The 14586-nt window shown below is 43.2% G+C and overlaps 1 protein-coding gene across 1 annotated transcript in view; it reads right to left on the reverse strand.

Moving 5' to 3' along the window:
- The window catches only part of kdm6al (lysine (K)-specific demethylase 6A, like), a 43686-nt gene that overhangs the window by 19594 nt on the left and 9506 nt on the right, over positions 1–14586 (reverse strand). Inside the window, exons 3-11 of the mRNA XM_030781117.1 lie at positions 10057–10165; positions 9681–9730; positions 8026–8084; positions 6340–6460; positions 4019–4073; positions 2759–2793; positions 1678–1771; positions 416–542; positions 136–234 (exon numbers count right to left, since the gene is read on the reverse strand). Coding sequence (XP_030636977.1) covers positions 136–234; positions 416–542; positions 1678–1771; positions 2759–2793; positions 4019–4073; positions 6340–6460; positions 8026–8084; positions 9681–9730; positions 10057–10165 — 749 coding nt within the window. The remainder of the gene's footprint in view (positions 1–135; positions 235–415; positions 543–1677; positions 1772–2758; positions 2794–4018; positions 4074–6339; positions 6461–8025; positions 8085–9680; positions 9731–10056; positions 10166–14586) is intronic.

Consider the following 14586-nt stretch of genomic DNA (forward strand, 5'->3'; position numbering starts at 1 on the left):
AGGAGACATCTTGCTAACGGTGACTAGGATGGGAGGGGCAGGTGGGAGGGGCATATGGGTGGGTGGGCAGGAGGAGGGGCGGGGTTAACGCAAGCTTGACGCTCTGCATGCACTATGAGGACACAGGCCTCATACCCTATGGAACACCAGGTGTCTGCGCTGGCCTCTGATTTGTCTATGGACTGTCTGTAGGAGATGAACGCATCCTGGACCTTCCCAATACTCGAATAGCACCTACAACAAAAACATTACAAATGCAGCCAAACAAACAAAATAAAAATACACTGAGCCATCCCCTTTAATAACACACACACACACACACAATTTCTGTGCAAATTCACCACTTATTCAGCATCATGTAGAGAAATGCCCCATGAAAAGGCCTGCTGGCAGATGGCGATGAGGTTTCTCCTACCTGCCGAGGAAATACCAGGACTGGCCGGAGTTCGGATCTGCCTCCAGAGACTTCTGCAGACACTGGATCGCATAGCTGTCCTTACTGGCTTTGTCTCCCAGCTGTTCCACCGTGTGATGCATCCAACCTGCCAGCAACTCCACTCCGTTAGTATTAAAACACACACACCGTTAAAAATCAAACATTATTACGTGTATAAAAATGTCCAGTGTTAGACTCACAGACCTGTCGCTGTGCCATTAGAACATAAATAAAAAAAAATGAGACCATAAAGTTGTGTGCCATAAAAAAAGTGGTGGATAAGCCATATTCCAGGTGCAGAATAATGCAGTCGGCTGAGGATGGGGAACTGTTCATTCCTTCACCATAGAAAAAAAAACACAGGAAGATTTCCGTTCTATTTCAAAGCCGCGCTTAGTTCCAAAACTAAACCAGAAGACAGAGGCAATGCCTTTTGACTGAGTGGCAAGGGGAGGGGGGGGGGGTGGAAAAAAAAAAAAAAAAAGTGTGTGTGTTTGTCCAAAACAATGATGAATGTCAGAGGGTAACCTTATGAACTAAAACTTGTGGTGACATCAAAGTCCGACTTGAACAATGATATCAGTGAGTCATCGCCAGCGGCATAATGGGCCGGCCCATCTGCAGGGACCACAGTGATTCACACACTTACATTCAACGCATTATTCTGGGGGGTGTGGTGATGTAGGTCGGGGGGGTTGTAATTAAACTGGGCCCATAATACATGGTACATCGGTCCCACGGTTAGAACTTGCGATTGTTCCAAGGGTAACAAGAGCGCTGATCTCCAAACAGCCGAAATACGTCTGGTTAAAACGGTTTGAAATGAGATAATTTCAGATGAGCATTCCACTTTGACTTTACAGTGTCTCTGCCACAGAGATCACAGAAGGCTGCTTTGCAAGGCCTCTTGGCTGGAGCGCTAACTAAGCTAAGCTACTGAGCTGGTAAAACACATATTTGATGAGCGGCTCTGAATGCACTCCTGCATGTGAGGACATATGCTCCGGCAATTAGCAATTCACGCACGGGCAAAATCACAACAACACCCTAAAGCTGCAGCATCGGAGAACTTCAACCACACCAGAAACACAAGCGTCTTTCCCCAATCACATCGCAACAACCTTTGGCACTGCCTGGTTATGGTGTTTGCTGCATGTCTCCAGAAGCTCCAGTAATTTCCATACGAGCCCAACGTGACATACCCACGCGGGGCAGAGGAGGACCAGACGGGGGAGACTTACCGAGCTGTTGTAAGGTTGTTGCCTTCACCTGTGCAGGTAGGTCCTCCGTCTGCAGGAGGCTCTCGTAAGCCTCCTTAGCTGCACGGTACCTCTTCTGCAGAGGAGAGGAAAACACATTCAGTGGGATTTCAGAGCGACACACACACGCACGCACGCGCACACACACGTCATTGACTTCTCTAAGACGCGTTCCCCAAGGGCACAGTTCCAACTTTATAAGAACTTCACTTGGGTCTGTACACTGCTGGCTCACTCCGTCTCACTCTCGCTCTCAAAAATAAAGGAAAAAAAAAACAAAAACAATTCTCTAAACTAAAACAGAAATTCTGCACCTCAGTGACAGAGGTGAAGATTCACTGATAAAACAATCGTCATGTAAGTTTCTTCCATAAACACACGTCAGTAAAAGGCTGACATTTTATCTGTAGTTTAGAAGTGAAGGCACAGCTGCCAAAACAAAACACGGCACACGATTACGATTAAAAACCCGGCCCCAACAGAAACCGGACGTATCAAAAAGAGGGAGAGGACACCGGGTTTTTTTTTTTTTTTGCATTAACAACAGTATGGCCACAGCAGGCGCGTGCTCCATGAGCTCCCTGAGAAAGACATCTCCTCATTAACTCAGCTACGGATTACAACCAGAGGAGGGGGGAAGAAGCGGGGGGGGGGGGGGGGGGGGTTCCTCTCTTCGGAGGAGAGGACACCTCAGCCTTGACATGGTGGCAAAGAGCAGGCGAAGGAGGCGAAGGAGCCGGAGGCTCGTCTGCCTGTTTCCATGGAAACGCGGTCGGAACATTCCGGGGCTTTAATATCCCCTACGTTCTGAAGGATTAAACCACACACACTCCCGCACGCACTCACGCTCCTGCACGTAGGCACGGACACACTTACATGCATATAACTAATTGATAAAAAATCCCTTACTACAGGGTTGAAAAGTCATCAAGGGTTAGACAACAGACTAAGGGTTTTCACACCTCAAAACACAGTGACAGAGAGAGAGAGAGAAACAGAGAGAGAGAGAGAGAGGGAGAGAGAGAGAAACACAGACACACAAATAATAAAGACATGAACTTACCTGGATCTCATACAGATGAGCGATGTGGAACTGGACTGTACATCAGAGAAAATTAAAAAAAAAAAAAAAAACAAAACAAAAAAAACAAAACAGGTGAGATCAGATAAAACACATTAAAATACTTCATCTATTTTATTAAAGAAAAAGTCTGATCCTGTAAACAGAAAAACAAAAGAAAATGTAGCAGATCTGTTCAGAGCAGTGGCATTGGCATTGTGACGCCAGCACTGAACTGGTCCTTCAGAGAGAGAGAGAGAGAGAGAGAGAGAGAGAGAGAGAGAGAGAGAGAGAGAGAGAGAGAGAGAGAGAGAGAGAGAAACAGAGAGAGAGAGAGAGAGAGAGAGAGAGAGAGAGAGAGAGAGAGAGAGAGAGAGAGATGCTTTTCTTTGTCCGAGGCGCTGCTGCTGTCTTTCAGCAGAATGAATGACTCTTCCCAGACAGAGAGGTGAGTCTGCCCTTCATGTCCCTCTGTGTGTGTGTGTGCGCGTGTGTCTGTGTGTGTACGAACGTGTGTGTGTGTGTGTGTGTGTGTGTGAAGGCTGCTCTCACAGCCTGATCACAAACACTACGCCAGCACGGGTATTGGCGTTTCCTAGGCAACCGTTTCCAGGCGATATGAATTTTGCGAGGAAAATGAAATAATAACAGCAAAGCGTAATGTATTCCGGTTAAGCGTTCCTTTCCCTCCTTGGCGGAGGGTTTAGCGAGGTGGGAGGGGCGATGATTAGGTCGTCGGTGGATGTGAGCTGAATGGGGGACCACTCTCTGATATTTAGGTTTATATTGAGCTTTGTCTCACTGTGGGGACACAGTGCGTGTAACTCAACGCCCCTCTTCACAGGCCGGCAGATCATTTCATCATAAACAAGCCTACTGGACGGGTTGGGTTTTTTTCCCTTTTACACATAAAAAAAACCAAAACCCACCTAATGTAGAGCACACGCTTAAAAAAAAAAAGAAAAAAAAAGTGTGTTCTGTATGTTCTAGAGACTTGATCACGTAAACATGCAAAATGAATTCAATATACTATATAAAATAGCACCACATCAAGAAAAACAACTAGTTTTCTTTAAACACGAGACAACAATCCAACCGCCTCAGTACTGAGTGCTGGATATCTGTGAATGATTTTATTGATGATGTTTTCTTTAGCCCAAGAGGCATATATATTTTCTAATTGTTCTTTTTTTTAATAATTCAGATCATTTTTGCCCCTGGACACCTGCATTGCAGCAGAAGGCTTCCATCCGTGGTACTTACTTTCAGCTTTGGACAAAGTGCAGTCGCTGGAGTCAATCAAAGCCAGCTGAAAGTGCTGCAGAGAGAGAGAGAGAGAGAGAGAGAGAGAGAGAGAGAGAGAGAGAGAGAGAGAGAGCGATTAAAAAAAAAGACAATACCTTAATAAGACCCTGAGAGCCAAGCTAAAGAAAGAAAAAGGACAGAGAGAAGGGGAAAAAAAGGGAGGAGAGAAAGAAAGGATGAATTCTAAAAGAAAGCAGCAGGTTTCACAGGGTAAACAGCAGTGCTCAGTCTGCCCTACGCGGCTCACAGACCAATACAGCAACTAGTCTTCTATTTACAGTCAATGAGATGAGATGTCAACAGCATCAGAGACAGGGTGAAAAAGACAAAGAGAGCATTTTCAGAGAGCAGGAGAAAATGGAGATACAGCGGTGTTCACCGCCACACTGATGAGATTGAACACAAGACTACATAATCCATCAGATTATTTAAAAATCCTGACAACACAGCCCAGTGGGGGAAAACTCCTACTCTTTCCCCATGGCCAAATCTCATATTTAGCAACATTTTCAAAAGCTAGCCAAATGAGATTCAGCTGTTTTATTAAAAGGCCTTCTTATTATGAAGGAAAATTCCCTTAACTGCTTTTAATGGAGAGAATGCAAAAACAAACATCCCAGGGGACAGGTAAAGGCTGAGAAGTGGGAGAAGACAACGGAAGACCAGGATATGAAGAGCTAAGCTAATCATATATTGTGGCTCTGTGGCAAACACGCACACAGATTTCACGAGCCCCTGTACGAGAGAGTTCAGTAGAGTTCACTAAAGCTGAGTGATGATGATGATGATGATGATGATGATGCCATGATCTGATCCACATCACTTTCCTTATTTCAACCAGGAATCCACATTCACTTCAGGTTCTGACTGTTTCAGAGGAAAAAAAACCCCACACATTTTCTAAAGCCCACAGAGACCAAAAAAAAGGCAAGACACAAATCCTGACACACGCATGCACACACACACACACTGCAACAAAAGAAAACTCTGAATGAACGACAGAGAGAGAGAGAGAGAGAGAGAGAGAGAGAGAGAGAGAAAGTGAGAGGGAGAGAAAGTGAGAGAGAGAGGGAGAGAAAGCGAGAGAGAGGAAAGAGAGAGAGAGAGAGAGAGAGAGAGAGAGGAAAAGAGAGAGAGGGTCGTAGGCACACACAGCTATGCAGTCACTGGATTCCTTTACAACACGCTGACTCAGCAAACGCAGCCCAATTTCATAGCCTTATATAGACGTCCTGCTCACTGCCCGTAAATTGTGAATTAATTGTGATCTAATCAGATCAAAGACACAGAACACCACAACAGCCAGTTCTGAAAACACTGAAGCAAACCAGAAAGGGACACTGAAACCTCACATTCAGCTTTGGAAAACAAAAAACAAAAAGAACGAAACTTACAGTGAGATCATTCCCAAAGCAACTACAGCTTTGCTGCTCTGGCTCCCATGCAAACATTAAAGACAATGACACGTCTCTGAACCCTTGCATGACAAATTACGGGACACTATGTTTTTTAGATCATCTGTCATACCATGGTCCTGGCTAAGGCTTATGCTCTGAGGTTTAAAAGGAACAGGGGGAAAAACACACACACACACACACTCTTATTCTCACGTCCTGATGCAATAAAGCAAGGGTTTTGTACACCTTCAACACTAAGCTTCCTTCTCTCTTCTCACTCCCTCGCTTTCGATCTGTTTCCTCTGTCTGTGTCTCTCACTGAGCCCACAGACAGCATGGAAATGAGCTGGCAGACACACACACACAGTCTCTCTCTCTCACACACACACACACAGTCTCTCTCTCTCACACACACACACACACACACACACAGAGAAAACGGACAGGGATTACATGCTGACACTGTCCACACATCACCAGTAATCAAACGCTAAATCACAGACAAATGAATTTATCCCTCATCTGAGAGCACAATCACACACACTCAACCTTTTTTTTCATTGCTTGAACCGACAGAGAGAGATAAAACAGGTAAAGAACCAATGTTTACAGACTCCACACTCAAACAGGCGAGCTCTCTCTCTCACCCATATATATATATACACACATATATTTATTACACACACACACACACACATACAATACACTGGCTTCTTAAACACACACACTTTATAGGCGCATAGGCACAGGTACACAGGTGTGTGTGTGTGCGCGCGCGCGTGCTTACATATGCACATGTGCGTGTTTAAGAAGCTAGCGTGTCCAGGTTCTCTGAATAAACAGACTGAGAAGTCTTGCTTTAATGCTGGGAGCGGGTGGTACCTTTAAACTTGACTCGTAGTCTGTGTTAACTTTGAACATGAGTCCAAGGCGCAGGTGAATCTCCTTGGCTCGAGAAAAACCGGGGTCGATGTAAAGCACCTCCTGAAAGGCTTTAATCGCCCTGAAAAACAAACAAACAACACATAAATAAATAAACAAGGGAAACAGAAAAGAAAAGAAAAATACTGATTGTGAATCAATGAAATGGCCGTCACTTTTTCTATCTGCTATGTGCCAGGTATACTCCTGTGTCTATGCGCCAGGTATACTCCTGTGTCTATGCGCCAGGTATACTCCTGTGTCTATGCCCCAGGTATACTCCTGTGTCTATGCCCCAGGTATACTCCTGTGTCTATGTCCCAGGTATACTCCTGTGTCTATGCCCCAGGTATACTCCTGTGTCTATGCGCCAGGTATACTCCTGTGTCTATGCGCCAGGTATACTCCTGTGTCTATGCCCCAGGTATACTCCTGTGTCTATGCCCCAGGTATACTCCTGTGTCTATGCCCCAGGTATACTCCTGTGTCTATGCCCCAGGTATACTCCTGTGTCTATGCCCCAGGTATACTCCTGTGTCTATGCGCCAGGTATACTCCTGTGTCTATGCCCCAGGTATACTCCTGTGTCTATGTCCCAGGTATACTCCTGTGTCTATGCCCCAGGTATACTCCTGTGTCTATGCCCCAGGTATACTCCTGTGTCTATGCCCCAGGTATACTCCTGTGTCTATGCCCCAGGTATACTCCTGTGTCTTCCTTCAGACAGTCATTACTCCCTACTCCACATCTACTGTACAAATACTCATACATCACTATTTCATTTCCATATGTAATGCACATTACTGTGGTACACACTACCACACACACACTCTATGTATACTCTTTGTCTTGTATATAATCCGTGTATTGCTTGTATATTGTGTATCGTCGGTTAAAAAAAAATATGTACATGGTCTGTATTGCTATAGAGACACCAACAGCCAGAACCAGATTCCTTGTGTGTGTTAACAGATTTGGCCAGTAAATCTGATTCTGATTAACTAACTGAAGATGAGCATCTACAATAGCACTTTTGTATAGGGTATTACAAATTTCAACCAACAGAGCAATTCTGGATCTAAAACTGATTAATCTTCACTACAGAAACAGTGGGAGGAACTGTCCCATCAACATTTTCAACACTGCAGGAACTTTTTCAGGACCTTAGGAACTTTCCAACCTTTCCTGTTGAAGGGATTCAGACTGATTGCGCAGTGTTGAACTGTTTTTCAGAACCTACTCCAGTAGGTTCAGGAACTGCACAAAAACTGGACAGTTCCACAACCAATTAGCGTCTGAAAAAGTTCCTGAACCTTGGTGGAACAGCAGCTTCAAACAGAATTCCACAGACGAAGAGCCAAGATTGAATAAAAATCTTGCTGTATTTAATTTGCACTTAAAATAATGGAGGACCACAGTTAATACGTCACAGTCTTGGTTTGGTAAAAAATCTGAAAATTGGCCCAGATACTGACAGGGCTGATTTTATTGATCAGTGTGTACACATTAATCATTAAAGTGATTGGTAATGCAGCTGAATGGTAAAAAAGTATGTAACTGGGTGATTTTGTGATAGAACACCAATTCTGCTGCTGCAATGGTTTAACAACTGAAGATTTTGAGACAATTAACTCTGAAGTGACTTACCATTGAAATGCATTGTAATGGAAGTAAACCATACCAAGGCCATATAGAAAGGCAGCATTCTATAGGAGAAAGCACACAGGATGCCAGTCAATACCACACCGCATACATACACATCTCATATAAATCTCTCTCTCTCTTTCTTTTTTGAAGGGAACTGAAGAAGACAGATATATCATTGTTTTGTGAACAGTTTGGATTTGATAACAATACACCTGCACATGCAAACGCACACACACAGTACCAATTACTTGACATTTTCCATTAAAACTTTGGTTCGTCTGAGACGCTAGCTCACGTCACAGACTGACTGAGATGTTCTGTGAGTGGGACAGGACAAGCCCTTAATTTACCAAACACAATTCATTGATCATACTACAAACGGAGACAATCTTTCATAGTTTAGCAGCGACTAAAGTAACAACTGTTTTCTGAAACAGAGTTTCAGCTGGATGCGTTACAATAGTCTTACTAGTCAATTAAAATGTAACCGCTTCAAAATAATCATTAAACACAACACTTTTGAGTCGTATTTCCGAGCAACATCAAAAAAGTTTTGGTCTGAACAGTGGGTTCAACAAGAGGACAAGCAATCGAAACCGCCCCCCCCACTCCAAACCCCCCCTCAGACTCTCAGTTTGCTGGCAGTTATGACTGAATGAGTAAACTTGACAAACCACAGGAGGGAAAAATAGTTCAATGCGGTTCAACAAGTAGCATACAGCGTACGAAAACGAAAACAAACTTCAAAAACAAACTTCAAAAACGAAGGGGGAAAAAAAAGGTAAAAAGTTTCATGGGTGGGGAAAGTGATTGTATGAAAACAGGTCAGTGGTTTTGAGTGTTGAGTGAAGAAACGAACCATTACAACGTAACAATAAAATAAAAATTAAAAAAAAAAAAGAAAAAGTCCCTTCCCTTTTCCATTGAGCTGAATTTAATGTTACCTGTGTAATGTGCAACCCAGGGGAACTTGACAAAACTGCACTGGCTGGTACTGCATGGGAATTTGTTTAAAAAAAAAAAAAAAAAACCCCTCCACAAATGGAGTTTCTTGGAATATCCTGGAATGACTTCATTCATCAAAAAACATCAAAGAAAATCCTGCTCCCAGGAAAGTGGCATGAAGTAACTGAACCTCATGATGTCTAACGAGTTTAAAAAGATAAAAAAGACAAATAAAAAAGAAAGTATCATTCAGGTCTCTGTGGGAATTTACTTTTAAATTCTGGTATTTTGCACAACTTGATTTGCCAGACAGCCGCTGTTAATGTGTAGCAAACAGTTAAGAAGGCAAAAAAAAAAAAAAATCCGGGGCAAAAATTGTGATTTTGATTAGTTTTCCCGACAGTGCACCACAGCCAAGCACTACGACACTGCACAGTGACACAAACAAAGAGGAAAAAAACCAAAACACTGAATTCCTCTGAAAGTGGATGGTCACAATGGCCAAACCACCATGTACCCAGACACTGCAAGGCCAGGCATCAGAGTCTCCTCCTGAACGCAAAGCCTACCCCATCACCGCAAACCTGCCTGCTTCTCTCGCAATGTGTCGCAAAATCAACGCCACCCAGGAACAAGCTTAAACAGTTTAGTCAAACCTCAGTTACAGGCAACTGCATCTGACACCGAGAGAGAAACAGGTGGTTCCTTACCTTCCAGTAGTCTGACTGTAAACTGTAGTACCTCTGGTATGCAGATAACGCTGCCAAAAGAGAGAGTTAAAAAAAGAAAAAAAAAATCAGACAAGTCATGAGAAGTTAGGTCTTAGTATTGTCCATTAGTAATCAGTTCAGCAATGTAAAGAGCTTGACAGCTCTGTTTAGCCAAAGACCATCTAATGCACAGATGACAATAAAAGTCACTCCAGCTTGATAATCAGCCAATCAAGATTAAGAACCAAAAGTTAAAAACCATAGACATCAAACACCAAAATAAGATGTTAAGGTTGGGAGAGAAAGGGAGAGACAAGGGGATTGGAGGGGGTGGGGGCACTGACAGATGCGGATTTTGAGAATGTAAGACGTTCACCTTTCGGGTAATCCTCCAGTAAGAGGTTGAAGTGACCTAGCTGGCAGAATAACTCAGGTTCCACTTTCCCCTCAGCTTTCAAGATTAAAGAGTCATAGCAGCGAACAGCCTGAGGACAGAAACACAGGGCGTTAACACAATGGCAATACACCACAGCCAGCTTTTATTAGCAGTAAGTACAGTAAACTCTGTGTGTGTGTGTGTGTGTGTAATTAAAGATGACTAATCATGGTCATAAGCCATGTGGTGATTCTCAACAATGCGACTGCATGCAACAAGAATCCAAAATCATTTCATTAAAGTTAGTGTTAAAAAAAATATGTTTTTGTTTTGTTTTGTTTTGTTTTTTTGTTGGGGGGGGGGTGGGGTGGGGTGGGGAGTCCTTTTTATTTTTGCATAAACATATAACTGATTTGATCATGCGTCAGCTGACCTACATTGCAATGGCATTGGCTCCTGTCGCCTCCACGCCCGGCCCACGTGAGAGAGCCGAGCCAACGTGGGTTACGTGAGGTTTTGAGACCGCGAGAACCTCGCTTTACACGACGTTCACGCATCAATTACAAAGGTAAAATCTCACTTTCTGGAAAACTCTCCCAAAAGCACACGCAAATGTTCTCGCCGATTCTTGATATAATGTTAGTGCTGTTGTGTTACCATGCGCTGTAGCAAAATCGATTCAATCACACTCAAAAGTAAAAATAATTTTAACGGGAACAATTCAGCAAAGAATTTCATCTTTCGACGCTGTCGTCTTTCTCGTGAGGAATACAAACGCGCTGAATAGGACACACTCGCGCTCGCTCTCTGATAAAATACATTATCATGTTTTTATACAGAGATTCCCGAAGCCAAAGAGAAGAAATGTTGAAAACACTAGGATGGGAGCCATGAACTATCCAGTGTTGGTGCTCTTGCAATCCAATTCATGTTCACCCTTTCCCATCATGACATGGCCTGTATTTGACTGTCCCCAGTTGCTTTAAACTAATTCCCAGCCTACGTGCGTGCTTTCGGGGCTTGTGCAAGGGCCTCGCCTATAGAAGCTTTCCCAAAAAACTCCTCTGAATTCCGTAAAAGGCAGATTTGGGAATGTTAAGAGTTGTTCAGCATGACCTGATGCTAAAACAGAAGTGATCATCCAGGCCAGGGTTAGGGTTAGAGTCAGGGTCACACACGGTGAATTCTCAGAGCGGCATGTGACGACCGGTGCTGCAGGAGATATTCTGTGTTCCAACGTATCGTAAATGAAGTCATTCGATGACACGAATTGCAACTTTATGGTCTCGGGCCAATCATCAAACGCTAATAGATTTATGGCCCACACGCAACCAAACAATCTGCTACAAATTACTGCTTAAAAAGTCACTCTCTGCTCAGCTGGGAAATTCCATTCCTGTTTTAACATCACGCAAAGTGTGAGATTTAAAATGATTTGCAAACATTGTAACGAATGGGTGAGCAGGGGACGAAAAGAGCAGCAACACTAAAGATATGCATCGATTAAACCGTGATTTTACAGCGAAGCGTCACGCTCAGAGATAGGAAAGCGTTTGTTCCAAAGCTCTGTAGAAATGCCAGTCCTAAACCTGGCAGCCCAAGGACACTAACAGGACCAGTGATGTGAAAATGGCGGAAATATTCAGACTGGTAAGACATATAGGACTCTACTGGTGTCTTACACCCCAAGCAATGGGGAGGGGGGAGGGGGGGGCGGAATGACGATATGAACTGTTTCTTAGAATGTTTTTACTTCATGTTCTGAGATACAGGTCTGTATCACTGTATCATTTGTGGTTGCTGTAGTAACATTTCAATGGGTCTACATGAGCAAGAACCAAAACACACACACACACACACACACACACACCCCTACACACACCTCTCAGTGACAAAACGGTTTGCTCTTTCTCTAAAGACCCACTTTGTTCACACAAACACATTCACAATACTGCCAAAAAAGCTTTTGTTTGGGCCAGCAGTAGCTGCGCTTCTATATGCGATTCAGCTAGAAACCTGGAAAAGCAGAAATCTAAGATTAAGATCACAAACATTCTGCTGTTCATGATCATTAATTACGGTAGGACAGGGAAGCTGAGCACATGGTACATGCTGAGGAAAAAGGATGAAAAACACGCTCAGCGTTTTTCTTGCTTCTTTTCTCAAAACCAGAGATGCACCAACATGGAATTTTAAGGCCCCAATAACAATGACCGATAATTATCTGTTTGCTGTGGCCGATAACGATGCGATAACGATGCGATAACTGATAACATTAGTTTTTACAAATTCAAGAGTAAAGAGGACAAAAAGGTTAACATTTCAGATTGATCAGCCTCCCCAGCCCCCCCACTGTTAATAGTTCTGTTACACTGGTCAACACAAGAAAGGTCATCTCAAAGAAATTTAGGGATGCTTCGATCAGGGCTTTTGGGGCCGATCACCAAAATCAGAATCGGCCGATACTGGTTACCTCGCCGATTAAAGGGTTGGTGGGGGAGATCTTCCATTTAAAGTGTTCTGTTTATTGTGTAGCATTATCTATTTATTTGCTAGGGATGTGCACCTCTCCCTTAAAAGACGAGATCCGACATTAATTTTCCATTGTAAATTAAAATAAGCCACTTCTATAAAAGTGGAATTGCTTACCTTCAAACGGATATATTTCATAAAAGACCAGGGAATCCTGAGTATTTCTGCTACTTTATGGCACGAGGGGAAAAAAACGTTTCTGAACTACACGTCATTGTGTTTATTGCTTTTCCAACAGGCGCAGACAAAAAGACTTACTGTATGAACAAACATTTTAAGTCCTTTGCAACAAAAAAAACAGGCTACAGATGCCGTGGTTACCTTAGACCTCGCCGAGTTGTGGCTGAGTTGTGGCTGGAGAAAGTGTATAATATCCGTGTCTTTGTATTGCGTGTTCTTGCTCGTGCTAGCTGCACTAGCATCCACAGATCCCTCGTCACCCGCATAGGTTTCACCGCTGTACTTACAAGGGAGAGATGCACACCCCCACTGTTCTACCTTACAAATGGACAGACTTTTGTCCAATGTTCCTTCCTTCTTGTAAAGTCCAAATGTCTTCCAAACTTTCGATTTTAAATTTGACTATGCACTGTAAACTGCGTCAGCGTTGTTGGACATGTTGTTATTGTTTTTACCTCCCGAGCCAGGCTAACGCTACCCACCTAAAAAGGTAAAAGGTCAACGAAAGGACGCCTTGGCGATTTCTTAGCGGATGAGAGGCGGTCGTTATTATTTTGGAAAGTAACATGACTTGTGACGTCATATCAGTGAGTCTTCCGCAGCAGCTACATACTGAAGTAGAATTAGCAGCAAGATCTCTGATCAAACTATTTAGAGTGAACATCGGCTGATAATGATTGATGGTCGATCGATTGGAGCATTCCTAGCTTCATCAATCACATTAAATTATATTTTCCACCTTCAAGTAGTCCTACAAACAGGAAATCAGGATCATAGGCTATAAATCCAAAGCAAAACACTGCATGACTATAGAGAGCCCTAACAGTTAACAGGATGCACTACGGCACCTGACATGTCGTCCTTGTTATTGTCTTTGGCAAATTTTCTGCCCTTATCAAATACCTCCATTTTGGAAATGGCTGCACTTCCTGGAGGTTTGGTTTTCTTGGTAATACTAGCAGCTTCATATTCTTTGAAGACATCACTGCCATGACGTGTCTTAAGATGGCTGGTTAGTTTAGTTGTGTTGCAACTCATGTTCTTTCCTCCTTGTGGAACTTCAACCGAACATTTACTGCAAATTACAAGTGTACTGTCCTCTCTTGAAACAGTGACATACATCCACACCGCCGACATGTTTACTTCTCTTAGGACAGAGGCACCAAGCTTGCAGGTAGTCCAGGCAACAGTTACTAGCATGTGCCTAAGCCACGCATATTGGAGGGAAATTAAGGATCCAAATTATCGGTTTAAGTTATCGGTTGAAATTCCATTATCAGAGCAATAATGATTGAATTCTCTCACTTATCGGCCACCGATGTATTGGTCACCGATATATCGTGCATCCCTGGTCAAAACAGGAGAATTTGCTTAGAGAGTCATTGGGGGTTTGTAGCGTGAGAAACATGACAGAAAAATGGCAGAGGACATGAGGAAAAGAACAGATTACTTTTAGGACGTGAAGTATGCTGCATCTAAAACTTCTTTTGCCAAAAATTGGGAACTGGCAAAAGTCTAATCTAACTCGCTCCTTTTGCGTTCCTTCCCAAAAATGATGACAGTTTTGTAAAAACCAAAACATTTGAACTCAACATGAGCATGAAACTTTGCCAAAAAAAAAAAAAAGAAAAATCACCCCCCCCCCCCCCAAAAAAAAAAAACAGAAACCAGAGATGCTTCAACACGGAGATGCTTCAACACTTGGTCAGAATATGACTAACAACAACAAAAAGGATGCTGCGTGCACTTTTCACTTTCTACACACACACACACACACAGCCCCCCCCCCTACACACACAAAAACAAAAACAAACAAAC

The sequence above is a fragment of the Chanos chanos genome, chromosome 8 (assembly GCF_902362185.1).
Source record: "Chanos chanos chromosome 8, fChaCha1.1, whole genome shotgun sequence".
Classification (NCBI taxonomy): domain Eukaryota; kingdom Metazoa; phylum Chordata; class Actinopteri; order Gonorynchiformes; family Chanidae; genus Chanos; species Chanos chanos.